The sequence below is a fragment of the Trichoderma evansii genome (assembly GCF_050947405.1).
Source record: "Trichoderma evansii strain SZMC 28006 chromosome Unknown GGI43scaffold_18, whole genome shotgun sequence".
In the NCBI taxonomy this organism is placed as follows: domain Eukaryota; kingdom Fungi; phylum Ascomycota; class Sordariomycetes; order Hypocreales; family Hypocreaceae; genus Trichoderma; species Trichoderma evansii.
In genome coordinates, this window is record NW_028145188.1 from 277,223 (window position 1) to 294,654 (window position 17,432).

At 46.8% G+C, this 17,432-nt stretch overlaps 5 protein-coding genes across 5 annotated transcripts; 2 read left to right on the plus strand and 3 right to left on the minus strand.

Annotated features, from left to right (window-relative positions):
• Positions 1-682: 682 nt before the first annotated feature.
• Positions 683-2,072, plus strand: GGI43DRAFT_429125 (zinc-binding alcohol dehydrogenase family protein; the record flags this gene model as incomplete). The annotated part of the gene is made up of 4 exons (XM_083209056.1): positions 683-947; positions 1,054-1,345; positions 1,416-1,500; positions 1,586-2,072. 4 exons carry the CDS (start codon positions 683-685, stop codon positions 2,036-2,038), a joined length of 1,095 nt encoding a protein of 364 aa, XP_083058064.1. The 3' UTR covers positions 2,039-2,072.
• Positions 1,632-4,929, minus strand: GGI43DRAFT_411642 (Zn(II)2Cys6 transcription factor). The gene is made up of 6 exons (XM_083206742.1): positions 4,907-4,929; positions 4,645-4,849; positions 3,773-4,583; positions 3,548-3,709; positions 3,219-3,485; positions 1,632-3,153 (listed from the first exon to the last, which is right to left on the minus strand). The coding sequence occupies exons 2-6, from the start codon at positions 4,701-4,703 to the stop codon at positions 2,107-2,109; spliced, it is 2,346 nt and encodes a 781-aa protein (XP_083058065.1). The 5' UTR covers positions 4,704-4,849; positions 4,907-4,929; the 3' UTR covers positions 1,632-2,106.
• Positions 4,930-7,201: 2,272 nt separating this feature from the next.
• GGI43DRAFT_429127 (aspartic peptidase domain-containing protein) lies at positions 7,202-8,736 on the minus strand (the record flags this gene model as incomplete). The annotated part of the gene is made up of 1 exon (XM_083209057.1): positions 7,202-8,736. One exon carries the CDS (start codon positions 8,734-8,736, stop codon positions 7,477-7,479), a length of 1,260 nt encoding a protein of 419 aa, XP_083058066.1. The 3' UTR covers positions 7,202-7,476.
• Positions 8,737-9,795: 1,059 nt separating this feature from the next.
• GGI43DRAFT_386152 (Alpha/Beta hydrolase protein) lies at positions 9,796-11,756 on the plus strand (the record flags this gene model as incomplete). The annotated part of the gene is made up of 4 exons (XM_083203752.1): positions 9,796-9,891; positions 9,960-10,349; positions 10,502-11,384; positions 11,479-11,756. 4 exons carry the CDS (start codon positions 9,796-9,798, stop codon positions 11,754-11,756), a joined length of 1,647 nt encoding a protein of 548 aa, XP_083058067.1.
• A 433-nt stretch (positions 11,757-12,189) lies between these two features.
• GGI43DRAFT_429133 (putative MHYT domain signaling protein) lies at positions 12,190-15,455 on the minus strand. Its single transcript, XM_083209058.1, has 6 exons — positions 15,029-15,455; positions 14,916-14,970; positions 14,331-14,831; positions 14,061-14,246; positions 12,528-13,997; positions 12,190-12,455 (listed from the first exon to the last, which is right to left on the minus strand). The coding sequence occupies exons 1-6, from the start codon at positions 15,196-15,198 to the stop codon at positions 12,243-12,245; spliced, it is 2,595 nt and encodes an 864-aa protein (XP_083058068.1). The 5' UTR covers positions 15,199-15,455; the 3' UTR covers positions 12,190-12,242.
• Positions 15,456-17,432: the final 1,977 nt, after the last annotated feature.

Here is a 17,432-nt window from a genome sequence, read left to right on the forward strand (position 1 = left end):
TTAACCTCAATACGATTAATAATGCTTAGTTTTAATAAATTATGAGTATTTTTTCTCCATTCAACTTTTAGGCGTCAGGCGCGTGGACAGATTACAAGTTGAAGGATGCACTATCTCCATTATCTCCATTAGGAGTAAAACTACAATGGTGTACGTAGCGCAGTATTTTCGCAAATACGGAACAATAAAAAGCATACTTAGTCTCGGCTTATTATGAATTTATAACCAATTACTTGACCTACTATTCATGATAAATCTTCTGTATTATTTCTACACTGAAATCTCATGGGCATGGAGCTACAGGGGGGTAGATATTTTATCTATTTCTAAATAAGTTTTGATGTAGATAGATACATGATGTGTTTCCAATTTAGCTTCTTAGAATACAACAGCTATAACGTACATATATCCTCTTGGACGTTCATTGATTTACTGCTCTCTGGTGGACTGTCTTTGTAGCCGCTTGGAGAACGTGTGTCGGATACGATGTGTAAGTGACTCGCCCCATAAGCTTTTTTTTGCTTGGCGAGGACTTAAATATTTTTCGGACAGAGAATACCGAACAATTATCAATTATTCATGTCTCTTAATAGCGGCTGTGAGGAATATTAACAATCGCTAATTGGTTTGCAGCTATAAATTCGACGCTATTTTGTTTTCACGGTCGGCGAGATTGACTCATATGACATCCCAGCTCGCCCTTCATCATCACGGCTGCGGTGAAGCGACAGTTTCAGAAGGTGCGATTCCGGAACCCGCCAATGACGAAATTGTCGTTAAAGTTGCTTCTGTGTGCCTCAATCCGATTGATTGGAAGACTCTATACGGAGCCAAGTCTTCAGAACCAACTGTCCTTGGTTGTGACTTCGCTGGGACGGAAACTAGTATTGGCGATGATGCAAACGCAATCGAGGTTAGTGATCGTGTCATTGGTTTTGTAGCAGGAGGTTAGAATGTCATTGCTTTCCTTTACTTCTGAATACTTAATCCGCCTGAGTCTATAACTCTGGTTATTTGTCATTCATTATTGCTGACAAACGAGTTGTTCAAAAGGCAACCCTCTGAGACCGAGCAATGGTGCTTTTGCGCAGTATATTGCCGTGCCGGCCCACGTGGTTCTTCATCTTCCCAAGCATATGTCGTTTGAAAGCGGCGCAACTCTTCCGACTCCTCTTTTCGTCAGTGGATTTTGTCTCTATAGACATCTGTCAATTCCGTACCCATTTCTTCCAAGTGGAGTAGATATTATTCAGCCTACAATAGACAACGGGAATGGATACAAATCCATCTTAATATATGGAGGCGGCACTTCAATCGGATCGATGCAAATACAGATGGCCAAGCTGTAAGCAGCGTCTCACTTGACTGACTTAGCATGCACACAAAAACAGATTCTTACCTTTTTATGAAACAAGGTCTGGTTTACAAGTATACACAGTGTGCTCTCGAGCCAGCCATGGATTGGTAAAGCAGTGCGGTGCTGATTATATTTTCTATCATGTAACTTATTACGTCAACTGCACTGGATGCTTCCATCTCTCTATTGCACAGTCTCTCAAACTGACGTGGAGCTAAAAACCACCAGGATGAGCCATCTACTTTAGAACTTTTACAAATTACTACAAAAGGTCGAATAAAGATCGCAGTCGACTGTATAGCAACTGAACAATCAGCAGCCACTTGCGCATCCAATATGGAAATATTTGGTGGAAAGTATATAAGCCTTACGGGAGCTGGTCAGATTCATGATCCACGTATTACGACCGTCAACATCTTTGGATTCACAATGCTGAACAGAGAATTTCTATTTGAATCTAAAGGGATTCGAGCGGAAATAAATGTCCAAGACGTAATTTTTGCAGCTGGTTTTGCGCCTCGTGCTGAGAGGCTCATTGCACTAAATGCAATTAAACATAGCACTGCCGAAGTTCGCCCTGGAGGGCTGAATGGAATTGTCTCTGGGTTGGAAGATATGAAAGCTGGAAGAGTACGGAGAAAGAGACTTATATATGTTATTGACTCAGACAAGCAATGCTAGTCTATGTAAGATGAGATACGCCTGGAAGTTTCCAGAGACCGAGATAAAGAGGAATGCAATCCGTTTCTTTATCCATCTGTCACTTCTACAGCTCGTATGAGGCGTCTGAGAGTAGAAGCAAATGCTCGAGATATATCCCAAACCCGCATATTTTGCAACACACGAACCGTTTCTTGAAGCACCTGCACTTGACTCGCTGGGGTACCTAGCATTGGTACGCCATACAGGCCAAGTTGAATATGCTTACCACCTTCATGAACCCACTTCATAATATTATTAGTCCAGTTAGCCGCATCATTAATGGGAGGCTTGTCCAACAGAAGGATAATCCGGTCACATTCTGACTCAGAATCAATATTCTCGTTTTTCTCACCGCAGATGCTGGCTCTGAGTGGGGAAGCCAGGAGTGTAGCAGAACACCACAGTACAGCGCCGGCGTAGAAGGCGTAAAAAGACTCGTATGGAGTGTTGAATGGAAAATCACGGCAAATTCCCATGATTTGTGAGCTGTGGTAGATGACTTTGCGTACTCGTGCTGGATCCTCTTCTCCCCATCTGACCATGCGCTCACGAGCCGGCCTGTTGAACCCCGCGCTGCGAAGTAAAGCTGGTAACCAGTCCATCAAGTCGCTTGCACCATACAAATATGACATGTGGATGATCAGAGCCCTTTGAGTGACATGACGAAGGGTACGGTCATCTGCAGTCATAGAGTGTTTCAAAACATGAGGCGAAACCAAGAAGTCTCCCATCTTGTCTGTAAGTGTTGCTTTATGGTCAGGAATTGGTAAATAATCGGGCACCACATCCATTAGAGGAGACACCTGTAACTCTTTGAGCGACCACACAAAACGAGCAAGCGTCACCATAATTATATGGATATGTTGTGTATCAGTCAACTGAATACTGTCGATGAGACTAGCATCAAAGCAGCTGCGAGCCGCCAGCCGAAAGCCAACTGGATCAGCCTCGCTCTTCCATGGGCGCAATGCCATCCATGCATGTGCCGACGGAGCCTCCCAGCTGTCTGCATCACTGGGGAGTCCTAGGGTCAGATCAGCTGTGCTGAAGGCCGGGCGTTGATTGTGAAGAATGCTAGCCAGGGCATCAAACTCCTGCCAATAAGTTAGAATAAATTGCAAAATATTTTCTCATTTAAAATTAAAGGAATTAAGCATACGTGTATGGCCCATCCCAGCCTCTTACGTCTTTCGGAAGCGACCCAGGAACTCCACTGAGCCTCTACACTCTCGTTTTTAGCCAATGGAGTTCGTCGTGGAGTATTATGAAACAGGCCAACTTGTTTTCCTGTCTGTATCAGAGACCATCTTAAAGTTTCGCTATAATTAAACAAGACTCTGTCGCCGCTACAGTATCCGTAGATTCCCTGTAGCAATTGTGCTGCCATGAAAGATTCGGAACGTGTAATACGCGGTTCGCGCTCGCCCTTATAGAAAATCAGTACTCGAGATATCTTACACGTATAGATCTTTGTTGTAAATAACTAACCATCGAGAGTAGGAGACGGCGATTTAGTTTTGCAATAACATTAGCGAACGACGCTGCTCCGCTAAAATTTGTGAATCGTGCGCCGATGCAGGCGATGGCAAGAATAAGTGTGACTGGTGCGACTGCAGGGTCAAAAGTAGGTTTATGAATGAAGCTCAAAACCTACAAGAATGCATTAGAAGAGAGCATGTGCCAAAACCTTAAACTATTTGGCATTTGACTCACTGGTTGGAAGTTGACAAAGAATAGATCAATGCAGTGATCTAGCTTTTCTTTACTTGGGAAGGCAGTAAATGAAATAGGTGCCCAGATCGGCTCTTCGAGGCAAGCTCTGGCTGCTTGTTGAATACGACCTCGATCATCATCAGTGAGATCTGGCAATTGTGTAAATGACCCAGTCTTGGATTGATCAGTCCGGTGTTCACCTAATCCAGGGATGTCCAAGGATTGTTCAGCAAGCCCAGGAGGGTCAAGTAGCCATGCTTCTTGCTGGATACCACTCTCCTCATATTTTGAAGCTGGCTCTTGGGCAACATTGAATGGGTTTTGATAGGTTGACCAGAGCAAATGTGAGGTATGATCTACCGGCAGATGATCAGAAGAGTAATTGAAAGCGTTTAAATCGACTCTGTCTCCAGCATCTCGAAGAATCCAATCAATGTGTGTATCTTCCCAATTATCAATTAAATTATTATTGGAGGAAATTTCATGAGCCTTTTCGCTAGGAAGCAGTCCAAAACTTGATGCTGGAAATGCTGTGGAAGACGGTGGGCCTTGTGCATCCGACTCTGATGACAACGATTGTGTTTCTCGGTCACTAGTTTCAACTGGTTCCGAGTCGATTGAAGACGCTTTTTGATGATCGAATGTATTTGGTGCCGCAGTTATTGAAGTTGCTTTATGCACCACCTTCGGGTGAGAATCGCATTGCCGCTGTTGCTCACAGCCAGTATTACTTAAGGCATACGTGCACAAGATTTCTCTCTGAGCACACGCGAGGCATTGCGGATAATCCCCAGAACATTTAATCTTCGACCTGGAATGGCATATTTTAATAATCTCTTCTTCTTTGATGGAATATCACTGCAAAATGCTACCTTTGACAGCGGTTGCATGACTTTCTGCGCACCTTGCGGCCTCGCTCATGCATCCTCATGTGCCGGGTTAGGCTATCCCTATTGCGCAGCCTTGTGAGTGTCTCCTCTATGGCCTTGGAGATACGAGAAAATACTCTTCATACTTGCGATGGAATTCTCTACCACAAATTCGACATGAGTTCATGGCGCGTATGAACGAGGTCAGCTGTTTACACAAATTAGCTAGTAGATTTAGAGAGCTGCGGGATAGGCCTATTAACACAGTAATGTCTTGTATTTCTTTGAATGCAACTATGGATTGAAAAGAGTTGCGGAAGTAAGTATTGGAATGTATTATGAAGCTCGTAAGCTTTGAAGCGGTAATCAAGAGAGACGGAGCTAAGCATGACTGATGCAGCAATTGTTCCAAACTCCGAAGCTTAGCTCCAGAGCCGCCAGCCCAGGTCAAGACGCCCCGTAATCTCTAGCTGTCAGATCAACTCCATGAAGACTATCGGCTCAGCATCTTGAATATAAGTAGACGGAGTAATTTTGCGCGCTTTGCGCTGAAGTGGAAACTTACTTATTTGACCAATCACGATGATCCATCGCCCGAGCTACCCAATACGCGACTATGCATGATATGTTATTTAGCTAGCCCAGACGACAGAGGAAGACATTTACAGTATATATACCTATACATATATCTCCATGATTGGAGTCAATTGAAAAATTTGTCAAAGGCGCTTTTTTCTAGTCACAAAGACGCCTTTATCGAGGAAAGTAGAAGAGCGCTGCTTGCAAGCTCAAATTTCGCGTCATTCTTCGTCCAGCTCGTGTCGGAGCCATGACCCTGGCCACTGCTATTAAAAGCTTCGACTTTCCATCATCGGCCAGTAATTTTTGTCGGTCTCTGAAGAAATATTGTATTTCCGTACAATCTATTCTCCGTATCGTAAATGAAGTACGTTGGCTAGAATGGGTTTGAGACTGCAAAATTGGCACGGCGACAGTAACAGCTTAGAGCCATCCCACTCTCGCATGACGCAATAGTCGTGAAGGCACCAAACTACCCAACAAATTCCTTAACGGTAGGAGTGAAGATTTCTCGGGGCTTCCTTTGAATTCTACTTGAAAATTTGCCATTAGAAGTATGAAGAAGATGGGAAATATAGTCATTGGCGATTATGAAGCGGCGTGGTCGAGATGTATAAAGACCAACGTAGACGGAAAAAATATTTTGCCGCATCTTAATACATGTAGATATGACTACTAGTAAAAGATTACTAAAAATACGTCTCTGGAAGTGTGCGAATCCTATATAATTGCCAGCATGTTAGGCTGCTCATAGACGGCTAACTCTAACATAGAGCAACAGCTTTCTCGGAGTCAATGTGGCGGGTCGGCGGTAAGAAACACTACAAGTCCGAGGTCTCTCCTGGCGCATCACATCCACGCCCTATTGTTGTAGTGTGTGGGTCATGAGGGGGGTACTTAGAATTGAATATCGAGATGCAGGGATGTTAGAGTGTTCAAGGTACTCAATTTTGGGCCAGACCAAAAGCAGTGACAGGCAATATCGTACACGTGGCCTGCTCATTGTGTAGAAGCGAATACATATATATATTTATCTCGGGAGGGCATTTTTCTAACAATTCCATTGCTTCAATATATCTTTATTAGCAAGCCCACAGCAGCTCTTCACGGTTTAACTTCGCCATCGCCTGATTCAGAGCACTAATAGGTTAGCTTGCACAGATGATCTGAAGCGGTGGAAAGGGGGACGTTACGTCATGAACTTCTCAGTAAATAGCATTACACCAATAGAAAACTTGTGGGCAAAGACATCAGGTTTCCACTGCCTATAGTAATATGTAACTTGAGAGAGTGATATTAGTCAGCATCACATTCCCTCGCAAATTTTACCTATCGGACGCCTTACGAGTTCAATTGTTTCGTGAACTGCCCTTGGTAGCTATTTGTCTGATTTCATCAAGTTATAGGGTAATTTAGAGCAGAACTTAAAGAGATAATACTAGAGACTCGATATCTGGTACCTCAAGCTGGCTATCCAGTTCAAGTTGGCTATCCAACACTTTGTAGTCTACTTGTATACCAAAGCCTTGGAAAGGGGTAAAAATATGTAAAAATAATTTCGAAAGAGATCTCGAATTAGATCGTTTTGAAAGAGATCTTCTCGGAAATAGGGAAGAAAAAGATGCCGTGAAGAGACCTAAGCCTCACGGAAATCACATAGAAGTCAATCAAGCCCAGCAAAAGTTAGCGCCGGAAAAGCAGTAAGACAACTCAACATTGCAAGGGAGCAAAGCGCAAGACTACAACACCAAAGTGACCGATCCGAAAGTAAAAAGATATAAAAAACAAAAAATAAAAACATACAACAGCCGGTGTTCGCCAGTGGTCACCCACCTGACTACTAATCTGCCGGTTAGTGGCTTGTCTATGGGGGAGCAGACGGGACCCCGAATTCTCCACTACCTATGGTCGTATGTGCTATGAAGACGGCTGATTTGTTCTATATACTTGGATAAAGCGTCTACGAGTTTAGAAGATACCAGCGTTTCTTTATTACACCCAAGTGTGAATTACACAATCTGTCTTTAGAATCAGATGCCCATATGTATTGTAAAAAATTCTAACAACTAGCACTAAGCCCAACTCCCTCAACGATTAATTAGTCTTCCACTTTCTGCTTAAAATCAAATCGATTTCTCCTTACAAAATCATGGCCACAATTACAATGGCTATTAGCAAAAAAAATCCTTTGTTTGAATGTGCAGCAAAAGTCTGTTTTTGATCCATGGGAAGATTTGAGAGGAGTTGATGTAGTACTCAACAGATGCTGCTGTTGTCGTATCTTGAGCTTCCACCGCCATCCGCACGAGCCGCAAACCTCATCTCATTCTTTCCAAAGTCAAACACAGACACTACATTGCTTAAGAACGGACCTGATATGGTAAAGGCGACTGGGCCCTCTGCAGAAATGCCCGGCACCAGACTCGACTGGCACGAGCCATCTGCGTTGTGATAGATCATGTCTTCCGGTAAGAGAAAGAATGTTTCACCGCCAATAGCGAGACCGAAGGAGGGAGGGACAGTATCACAGTCAACCACGAATGCACCTGAGATGGGATCCAGGACCGGAGGCTTCGTATACTGCGCAAACACGGCATCAACGACTTCAGCAGGCAGTTCATTGAAAACACCGCCGCTATCTACAATTGCCTGGAAACTAGTCGTGTTGGTCGATTGGAATGTATCGTTATGGTGTCCCCAGACAACTGCATCGACGCTCAAAGTCCACTCTGTGAATTCCGATTTGCCATTGGTAATGCTCAAAGGGATGGCTCTGTTAACCTCAACCGGAGCGGTCACAAAAGTTGAGCTATGATTGATGGGGGGCAGTTCGCCAAGTCCGAGGTAACCACCTGGGCCGCTTGTTTTGCCAGGAGCCAGGCGGTTAATCGCAATGCTGAACCAAGGGGCTACAGAACCTTGCTGGAACATATTGGTAAACAGCGGATTGTAAGTGGTATGGTTTTCTCGGAGACTTGTATTGTCAACCGATGTTCCAGGGTGTACAAATGTCAGGGATGGATATGCCAACCCGAGAATCCCGCTGTCAATACCGCTGCCGGCATTGGTAAGACGGTCCGCAATCCCGAATTCTTGACCACGGACCGTTATTCCGCCAAGGGTAACATCTTCAGTACCCATGCGGCCAATGGCTATTCCAGCCCCGTACTGTACTCCAAGAGTCTCGTTCTGGATTTGCCGGAACGTATGCGATTCATTGTACGTTGCATTGGCATAGTTGCACGCAGACTGTGGTAGTTCCTGGTTGTTGGTACTGTTGAAACAATGATAACCAGTTCCAACAACCCAGAGGTCGCTGCTGCCAGTGTCGGCCAGTACGAAGAACTCCTGGCCTCCAATTGTGATTTGTACATCAAAGAAGAAGCTAGAATCAGCGGCTGTCAGAGGCAGCAGAGCGCTAGCCTCGCGGCGACGAAGTGGGAGAACGTTTGGCGACTCTGCAGCAAAAGATGATGCTGCAGCATAGCCAAGAAATAGGGCCAGAGTGGCATGCATTATGGCGGAAACAGTTTAGTAGATAGAGTTATGATAATAGAGCGAGCTAATTATTGTTTTTGAAAGACATAGTCGAAATATTTATGTTATCTCCTTTACTTGGACATATCATTATAAACTTCATACCTATAGCATCCTTGACGGTTTCAACATGCGCATTACTTCAGGAGTCACTTAGCTCCCCGAAGGAAGAACATAAAATTTGGAGTTGATTGATGCTGTAGACAGTTGCGCAAGCCAGTTTAACTCCGCGAAATAAGGGGGTAGTTCCAGGAGATGATCGGTGGTTTCGTTATTGACGACTATGCGGATTAGACCTGACTTCCATGAAATAAGGAGATAGTTCTAGGAATCAGTCAGTGGCTTAGACGACTACGTGGACATCAGTTTGCTCTTAACACGATACAGATCAAATATATCGGTCCGGACCCTCGTCGTAGCGCTAGAACCGCATCAAGAAACACACTTCCATTTTCCATCTAGCGTGATCTGTGGCCCAGTTAAGTCGGCGGCAAGTCGATCCGACGGCATCCGCAGGCCCAGCAATAGTTTCCCCGTCAAATTTACTAATGTCTTAATGTTTCTGTAACAGCATTACAGAAATCCTTTTTCTAGTTATTTTTATTTCAAATCCTATTTGTGATGTATTCGTACTCGTACCCGCTCCGACTGACACCCAGCCCAAAACGTATTGGCCGCCGAGTGTCAGCTTCCCGGCACAATTACTTGTAGTTAGCCTCGCGCCACGTCTTAGACACATTGCCGTTTTGGGTATTGTGAAGACTTCATCTTCCAGTAAAGCCGTCAGAGTGGAAACACACGAGCATGAAGACTTATGCTATTCGCGGATACAGATCGGATACTTTAAGCTTACTGCCCGCTTGACGTGAACAGTGAAAATCTATATAATGATGTTGCACCGTCGTGGCTGTTCTATTGAACGGAATAGTTCAGTCTCATCTGGCAATACTCCAAATCAAACAAATTGTTCAATCATCTGCCTTTTGTTCATTGTCAAGACATATACATTACATCTTCATTTCAACTTAAACTATCAAGATGGTGAAGTTGCCTGCCGTTCTCGCGCTGGGCCTGTCTATAGGCCAGGCAGCGGCCAGCCCTTGCCAGGCACTTCCCGTGATTGATCTCGGTTATGTACGTCTTTCTTCAGCAGTACTCGAAACTAAGCTCTCTATTACCCCCGTTATTTACAAATGCAACAGGTCCGCCAGCAAGCCACGACATACAATTCCACCACCGACGTCTACACCTTTTCCAATATCCGTTATGCCGCAGCCCCCGAGGGTGAATTACGCTTCCGTGCTCCTCAGCCGCCGCCCACCAATCGCTCGGCCATTCAAGATGGATCTGGATTCAGGATGTGCCCGCAAGGATATCCCAACTGGCTCGTCGCCGCATTCACCCCCATCGGCGAATTCGGATCTGGCAAAGTTCCTTTCTCCATCAACGCTTGGGAAGAGTCTTTTAACGAGACAGTTGGAGCAATTGATTTCAATGCGGAAACTAGCGAAGATTGTCTCTTCCTAGATGTCTACGTGCCGGGTAAAGTGCTCCAGCAGTCGAAATTGAAGAGTGCCCCAGTGCTGGTCTATGTGAGTTGTTCTTTCTCATAACAGTTCATCCTTCTAGACGTCATCATATTCTTTGCGCGCTACTCACCCGACGTCAAACTTACCTTATTTATTTGTCTAAATATGGAAAACACTGAAGTTTAAATGTTAACCTAAATTCCCCTGCGTAACAGATACACGGTGGCGGCTTCGTATTGGGCTCCAAGTTGGGCACATCAGGCGAATCTCTTCCCACCGGTCTTCTTGCAGAATCCGTCAAGGAGAATGGTAGTGGAATGATTGTAGTCTCTATCAACTATCGTCTCGGCGCTTTCGGTTTCCTTTCTGGCCCTGAGGTTGAGGCTAATGGGGTCCTGAATGCCGGTTTGCTGGATCAGCGTCTCGCCTTGGAATGGATCCAAAAGAACATTGGCCTTTTCGGCGGAAATGCTAAGCATGTTACCGCCATTGGTGAGTCGGGCGGTGCTACAGCCATCATGCTGCACATGGCCGCGTACGGTGGCAAGGCTGGCAGCACCCCCTTCCAGCAGGCCATCCTCCAGTCCCCCGCCATCATGCCCACATTTTCTGTGTCATCTTCCGCATATGATGAATTCACATCTGCTGTAAATGTCACATGCATTGATGACCTTCGCAAGGTCGATTCGCAAACCCTGATCAACATCAATGCCAAACAGGTTGCCAATTCTCCCTTCAACAGCTTTGGCTACACCGCCGTAAAAGACGGCTCTCTGGTTCCCGGTGCAATTCTGCAAAGTACTCCTTTTGATAAGGACGTCAAAGTTTTGGTTGCTCACAACTCTTTCGAGGGCGGCATCTTCTTCGATCCCTCAGTCAAGACCGAGGCAGATTTCGCCACTTGGCTAAACAATTCTATCACTAACCTGTCGCCCTCAGTCACAGAAACTCTCACCAAGACTATCTACCCGCCCGTCTTTGATGGTTCTTATGGTTACACTGACCAGGATACCCGCCAAATGGCGCTCTGGGGCGAGGGCTACACTGAGTGCAATTTCTTGCTAGCCGGCCAGTTCGCACAGGGCCACACGTATGCCTGTAAGTACATGAACATAACAGTGGCGCATTACTCGTGGCACTTTGTCTTCTCTGTCTCAATCTGACACAATGAATTAACTATTATTTACTACAGATCAATTTTCTGTCGTTCCTGGCGCCCACACCCAAGATCTTGGCTACACTTTCAACGATCCCACAACGCCTCCTGCTTCTCTGTCAGCGCAACAGTCCCTTCAAGAGGCGGTTGTTAGCTTCACAATTAATGGCGTTCCAACTTTCAGCTCCAAGCAAGCGTGGCCTATTTTTGGAACTCAGGGTGCCCTGGTTAATATCTCGGCGTCTGCTCCTGTTATCTCGCAATCCACGGTAAACGCAACGAGATGCCACTGGTGGAAGACCCAAAAGTTCTAGTTTATGGTGAACAGAGTTGCAGCCTCAATGCACACCGAGGTGAAAAATGAGAAACTTTAACAATTGTATTCTACCACTCTTCCATAGATTTTTAACATTATTTTTAATTGAGTATAGATTTCATTCGCCATAGCATATAGTGTTTTAGCTCGTCTCTTTCATAGTGTTCCCCTTCACACCGAGCAGTAAGACAAATTAGCAGCACATCATAAACACTGGTTACAAGCTTAGCAATCTAGGATCAAGCTTCAAGCGCATATAGGTGGTAACACAAAGTACCGTAATCGGTTCCAAGGATTTATTTATATTTACAAAGCTTATTGAATATCTCAGGTGCCAAATAGCCGACTTTTATACAATCATGGTTCCAATACACCACTCGCTCAAACCCGCATAATACAATCCCTATAACCCGCATGTCCATCATATCCAAGAGAAAAGTCCAGTCATTAGTGTGTGAATAAAATAGTGCTAAAACAAAAGAAATCACGCAGTCGTCCGCTTGTCTGCTTGCATGCTGAGAGCGAGGAGCTCGTCTACAAAGGCAGATTCCTCCTGCTTCCCCTGGCCAGCGGCGCCGTTCTCGCCCGTCGCAGTAACAGTGTAGAAACTTTCCATCTTGGTTTGGGTATCGGATCGTAGCCGCATAGGCTTGAGCTCTGAACCCTGTTGCTCTGGAGGATTTGAGTCTTCTTCGTTCTGTGTTTGGAAAGTGGCAGTTAGATACTTGACTCTAGGAGGGAGAAGGAGGTGGGCTGTGTTGTGACTTACATCTTGGACGTTGATTGATACTTCTTGTGACACCATAATGCCGCCGAAGACGTGAAATTTCTTACCCTGATCCTTGGAGTCTTTGACGGCGTGGAGTTGGCTTGTTGATGAGAGCTTGCGGGTGTCATCAAAGCTGCCATCGTCACCATGGTATAGCGAGCTGGGATGCGACGCTACCTTGGACAACCGTTCCTGGCTCCTTGTAGGCGGAAATGAAATGGCCCCCGCACGCCTCTTGTTGCCCGGCAGGTTATCCCTGACCTTACCAACAGCTCGGGAAAAGTACTTGTTATTCATTTGGGTTGCAGCGCCGTACCGCTGTGAAGACAGCTCATGTGTTGTTGAGGTCATGTCGCGATGAACCATGTGAGAAAACTCGATGTTGTGAGATGAGCCATCGTATGTAAGTTGGCGTAGTTTGAAGAAGTTGAGAGGCGTGAATTCACACTCAGGTGAGAGCACAGTGGCATGAATAGGAAGGAAGAGTTGGAAAGCAATGAGTACGCATTTGGAAAGGGATTTGCCCGGTGTAGAGGGAGCACATGGGACCTTCACTTGCTTGGGCAAGAGTGCAGCGTTATCAAATGTTTCGTCGCCTAGAGAGTTTCGCAATGAGGAAACGGCATCTCGAAGAATCGAAGCAAACATGCGACCCCGAGCAGCAGTAGACTGGTATTCCTGTAGTCTAAGCAGAACAGTCGAGAGCGTCAAGCCACGGAGGTCATTGAGAAGGTTGATATTGCTAGAATCAAGAGTGTCCACGGGCAATGGGACAGAGGGAAGCAGATTTCGGGCTGTCTTTTGCGCGAGCACATCGAAGCCGCCCTTGTCGACTCGGGCGCGGACGGCAAACATGCCCACGTGGAGGCCGGAAGATAGCATGTTGGCCTTGTCTTTCTGGCTGGCCATGTTGCGTAGACGAGCCTCCAGGTCGGGCGTCTTGATGTGCATGCTAGATCGAATAAGGCTCACGACCTGGTGAATCTCTGCAAAGCGGAACCCTGAAGCTTCAAGTCTTGGTACATCCTTTTTGCTGTCAACCTTTCGAACGAGGAACATGAGCGAACCGCGACCGAACTCCTGACCATTCTGCTGTAAACCTTTTTCTGCAACGCTTTGTACGCTTGGGGCATCGTTATTAAGTAGTCTTTGAGCCCTGGTTGACTCTCCCGTTACGAAAATTTCGTCCCACAATGTTCCGGCGTCAGTGAGAGTAGCCTTGGTTTTGGAAGCCAGAGTGTCCGCAGTGACGCAGAATAACTCGCGCAGAATGGTGTCATATTCATCTACGAGCTCACCGTCATCGTTGATAAGCCGGACGCCTGCCCTGCCATTGTTATTCTCCTGCGCGAGAAGCGAAATGTGGCTGGTCATCTTGGTCATGACTTTTGTTATGGTGTCCCAGTTGCGAGAAGCACGGAACATCCAGTGAAAGAGGGGGTTGCCGGTGTTGAAGAAGTCGTCGTTGGACTGGCGAAGCATGGCGTGTCAATTTTCTGCGAGCAGGCCGGCTTTAGGGAAGAAGCAACTGACCTTTGTTAAGTACGTGTCTGTCACGACCTCGCTGGGCAAATATCCGTCTTGGGCGACCATGATGCGGCCCTTGTCATCAAAAACACCGGCAGCCAAGACGACCTTTTGCGACTTGCTGGCGTGGTCTCGTCTTATCCAACTCGAATAGATGGCCATGCCGGTCATGACAACACCGGCAGAGATAGACTACCATTAGGCTCAGTTAGCTTCAACGCCTTCAGACAGCATTCATTTGGCGCCCGCCAGATTTGCAAAAATTTTTAGATTTACCAGGCAAATAACAATAACCATTGCATCTTTACGAGAGACCCCCTTGCCAGGCGAGTTCAACAGGGTGTAACTCGTTCCAACAGCGGCGCACCAGTGCATGCCAGACACCGCTCCGGCGAGGACCATGGCACAACCCAGTCTCTTCCACCAGGCGCTGCTCCAGGTATTCTCAAAGACGAAGAAGATAGCGAGAGCCGTGGTGCTGGCAAGTGCGGCGATAACGACAGAGCCAATAAGGTAGGAGAGCTGATATGAGCTACGGTAGTTGCTGATGGATCCGTTGGCGAGGTAGTGCATGCCGCAAATGGCGCCTCCAGAAAGCAATCCCGCAAACACAATTCGCCACCATCGAATGTGACTGTTGCCGCTGACGCCGAGGAAGGCGAGAACGAGCACGAGGATGGGCATCATGAGAGATAAGACAGTAAGGCCGGTCGAATAGGCGATTTGGAAGGCTTCCTCGCCGTGAAGCATGTAGATGGCTCGGTTGCCAATGAAGTGCTACCTCATTCACCATGTTAGCAAGCTCGTCATACGTTAAGAAGATCTGTGGTTGAAATCATGTTTCCCACGCGGTGGTCGTACCATGGACCAGATGGCAATACCACCCATTGCGATGGCAGCGCCGACTAGTAATAAGCTGTGTTTCTCAATGTCAGCTACATGGCGGCCGGCATCAAAAGGTACAAGACTCGTACAAGTTGTGCTTTCCTCTGTGTGAAGTTCTCCGTCTAATCAACTCTAGAGCGGTGCTGGTTCCGACCAAGCTAATGGCGTAACTCAGACACACGAACCCTCCATTAAACGTGTACGGCACCTCCTTGCCGGTATACTCCTCCAGGAGCTGCTGTGTCGTTAGTGTAGTCATTGTTGTATTCTGGTCCCGCGCGTTTTCTCCGTATGCTTCACTCTGGGATCCAGGCGACGTCGCCTACAACTAGAAAGACAGAAGAAAGACGTTGGATTAAACGAGAGGCATATTCCCAAGTATCAAGGATTGAGATACTGGCCGTGGGGAATTCTGGAGGCGAAATGCCAAAATGGAAACGCAGACGATTATCATTTGCAGAAGGGGAGAAAATGGGGAAACCCTATCGACTGATACGGTATATTTATTACACGACGCATCGGTTAAGCACAGGGAAGGAAAGGCTGAATTATTCCGTGTGAAAGTCTATGTGCCTACTAAGCTACAAGAGCAGAAACGCGTATGCATGGAGCATATTCCGGACAGGGGCATTTATCGCGGCCTCGAGCCAATAGTCTCACGAGATAACGGAGCCCGCCATGCTGCATGGGGCTATCTAGCCCATTTCAGGATAACAGCCGGTGGTGATTGAAGAGGCCAAAGAGAAAGGAAAGGATTGAAACCGTGGTGCTGCTCACAGCCCAGCTGAGTCCGCCTTTGGGAGTCGATGCCCATATCTGCTACGATCTGGACTCGATACGATCGGGGCTGGCCGGCACCAAGACTCCACCCACACACTTTTCAAGCTGAACTAGCTAGGGACTCCAGCTGCCACGCCATGGACTAGACCGCAGCTAACATCGATCAACGGGGCCCATCTGCGCCAGCTGAGATGGACTTGTAGGGATTGCCCGGCGAGAATCTCGTAACTCACCTACATGGACTTCGTACTGTGAAAAAGTGAAAAATCTAGGTTCAACTGGATTAGCCTTGTATTCAATATTAGAACGCGACTTGGCCTCCCTACTTAATACTATTGATACTTTCTATGTGGACGTTCCTTTTTACAACTCGTACTATTGTATGATACATCGTGTAAGCACGACTCGTCGCCGATGGCCCTGCGAGTTTCCCGTTGCCCTGCGAGTTTCCCGCTGTCCCCATGCGTTTCTGACATGCAGGCCCATTACCACGGGTGCACACTACTCCAAGTCGCCGACCTCGTGTGCCAGCCGAGGCTGTCTGGGGACCAGTTCAGCTGCCATCAAGATACCTGACTAGGCCCATTTAGAGACTACCTTCGAAGTAGAACAAAGAGTCTTTTTAGTGCTGAGGGCCTAGCTATGGAGCCAAGACTTGCTAAATGGCGCACCCCCGCTTGACTGCTTGGTGACACTGGGCATAAAGAGAGGCAAAAAAATGACAGGCTTGTGCATATGTACAGAACGTTCCTCTTATCATCTGGTCCCAGAGTCCCTACATTTCCTACTTTTGATACACATCGTGCAGTTTGTGGACGAAAAAAGGGCTGCTAGCTCAGGCACGGGGGTTTGTACGGCGGGGACATCTCAAGGATCGCATCAACGCCCAGGCACGCCGGCAATTTAGAGTTCATCTAGATTGGACACCAACTCGACACACGGGGAAGAGCACGGATGGGGACGGCGTGCCATCGTCGCCCAATCTACGGCAAATCTATCGAAATTTCGGTCGCAGATAAAACACAATTAGCCTCACTAGTCTATCAGCGGCGCCAGCAGACCTGATCTCGACTTCCAAATCCAGATTGCCAAGATATCCCTTGCTTGCCCTGGACGGAGATCTCATAGGGCTAGCGTTTCATAGTGATTGTCGCCCCAGTTGACAAATTCAGCCATGGACTGGGTTGGTTCCTTTGTCAACAATCAAAGCGGGATACGGCTCGCCATGTGGCCAACCTGGCTCAGAGCTGGCCCACCAGGCGGCACATCTCGCTATGCTGTCTTAGGGATGCCGTCCGAGGGCCAATTGCTTTGTAGCTTGTGGTGAATCGGCCCTCTTCTCCACCTTTGCTAGGGACGGGTATCAGAGGCTGAGAGTGAGGCGAGTCTTCCTCCTTACGCCAAAGTGTAAGGCATTGTGTTCTAGGTCTCAAAGGGATACGCTACTCACCTGAGCTACTCGCGCTGTTTTTCGACTACTTCGTACGTCGTTACAACCACACTGAATAAGATCTTTATTACTACACTGACGAGATCGTCCTCTTCCACTATGGAGTATAATATCTTTATTTACTGGGGCACAGATCGGGTTATGACATGATGTGACTTAGCTAAGCAGCACCTTCTTGAGTACTTAAAGTATATACTGTGATATTAGGTAGATATTGGAAAGCAAGATTGAAGTAAGTAGTTAATATTGATGGCATAGCTGGC

Coding starts and splice junctions, on each gene's coding strand:
- GGI43DRAFT_411642 (XM_083206742.1), bottom strand. CDS start 4,703: ATGAGGATGCATGAGCGAGGCCGCAAGGTGCGCAGAAAGTCATGCAAC. Junction 3,710..3,772: donor TCTTTGTCAACTTCCAACCA/GTGAGTCAAATG, acceptor GCATTCTTGTAG/GTTTTGAGCTTCATTCATAA. Junction 3,486..3,547: donor GCCGTCTCCTACTCTCGATG/GTTAGTTATTTA, acceptor ATTTTCTATAAG/GGCGAGCGCGAACCGCGTAT.
- GGI43DRAFT_429133 (XM_083209058.1), bottom strand. CDS start 15,198: ATGACTACACTAACGACACAGCAGCTCCTGGAGGAGTATACCGGCAAG. Junction 13,998..14,060: donor CAGACACGTACTTAACAAAG/GTCAGTTGCTTC, acceptor ATGCTTCGCCAG/TCCAACGACGACTTCTTCAA. Junction 12,456..12,527: donor TATCAATCAACGTCCAAGAT/GTAAGTCACAAC, acceptor TTCCAAACACAG/AACGAAGAAGACTCAAATCC.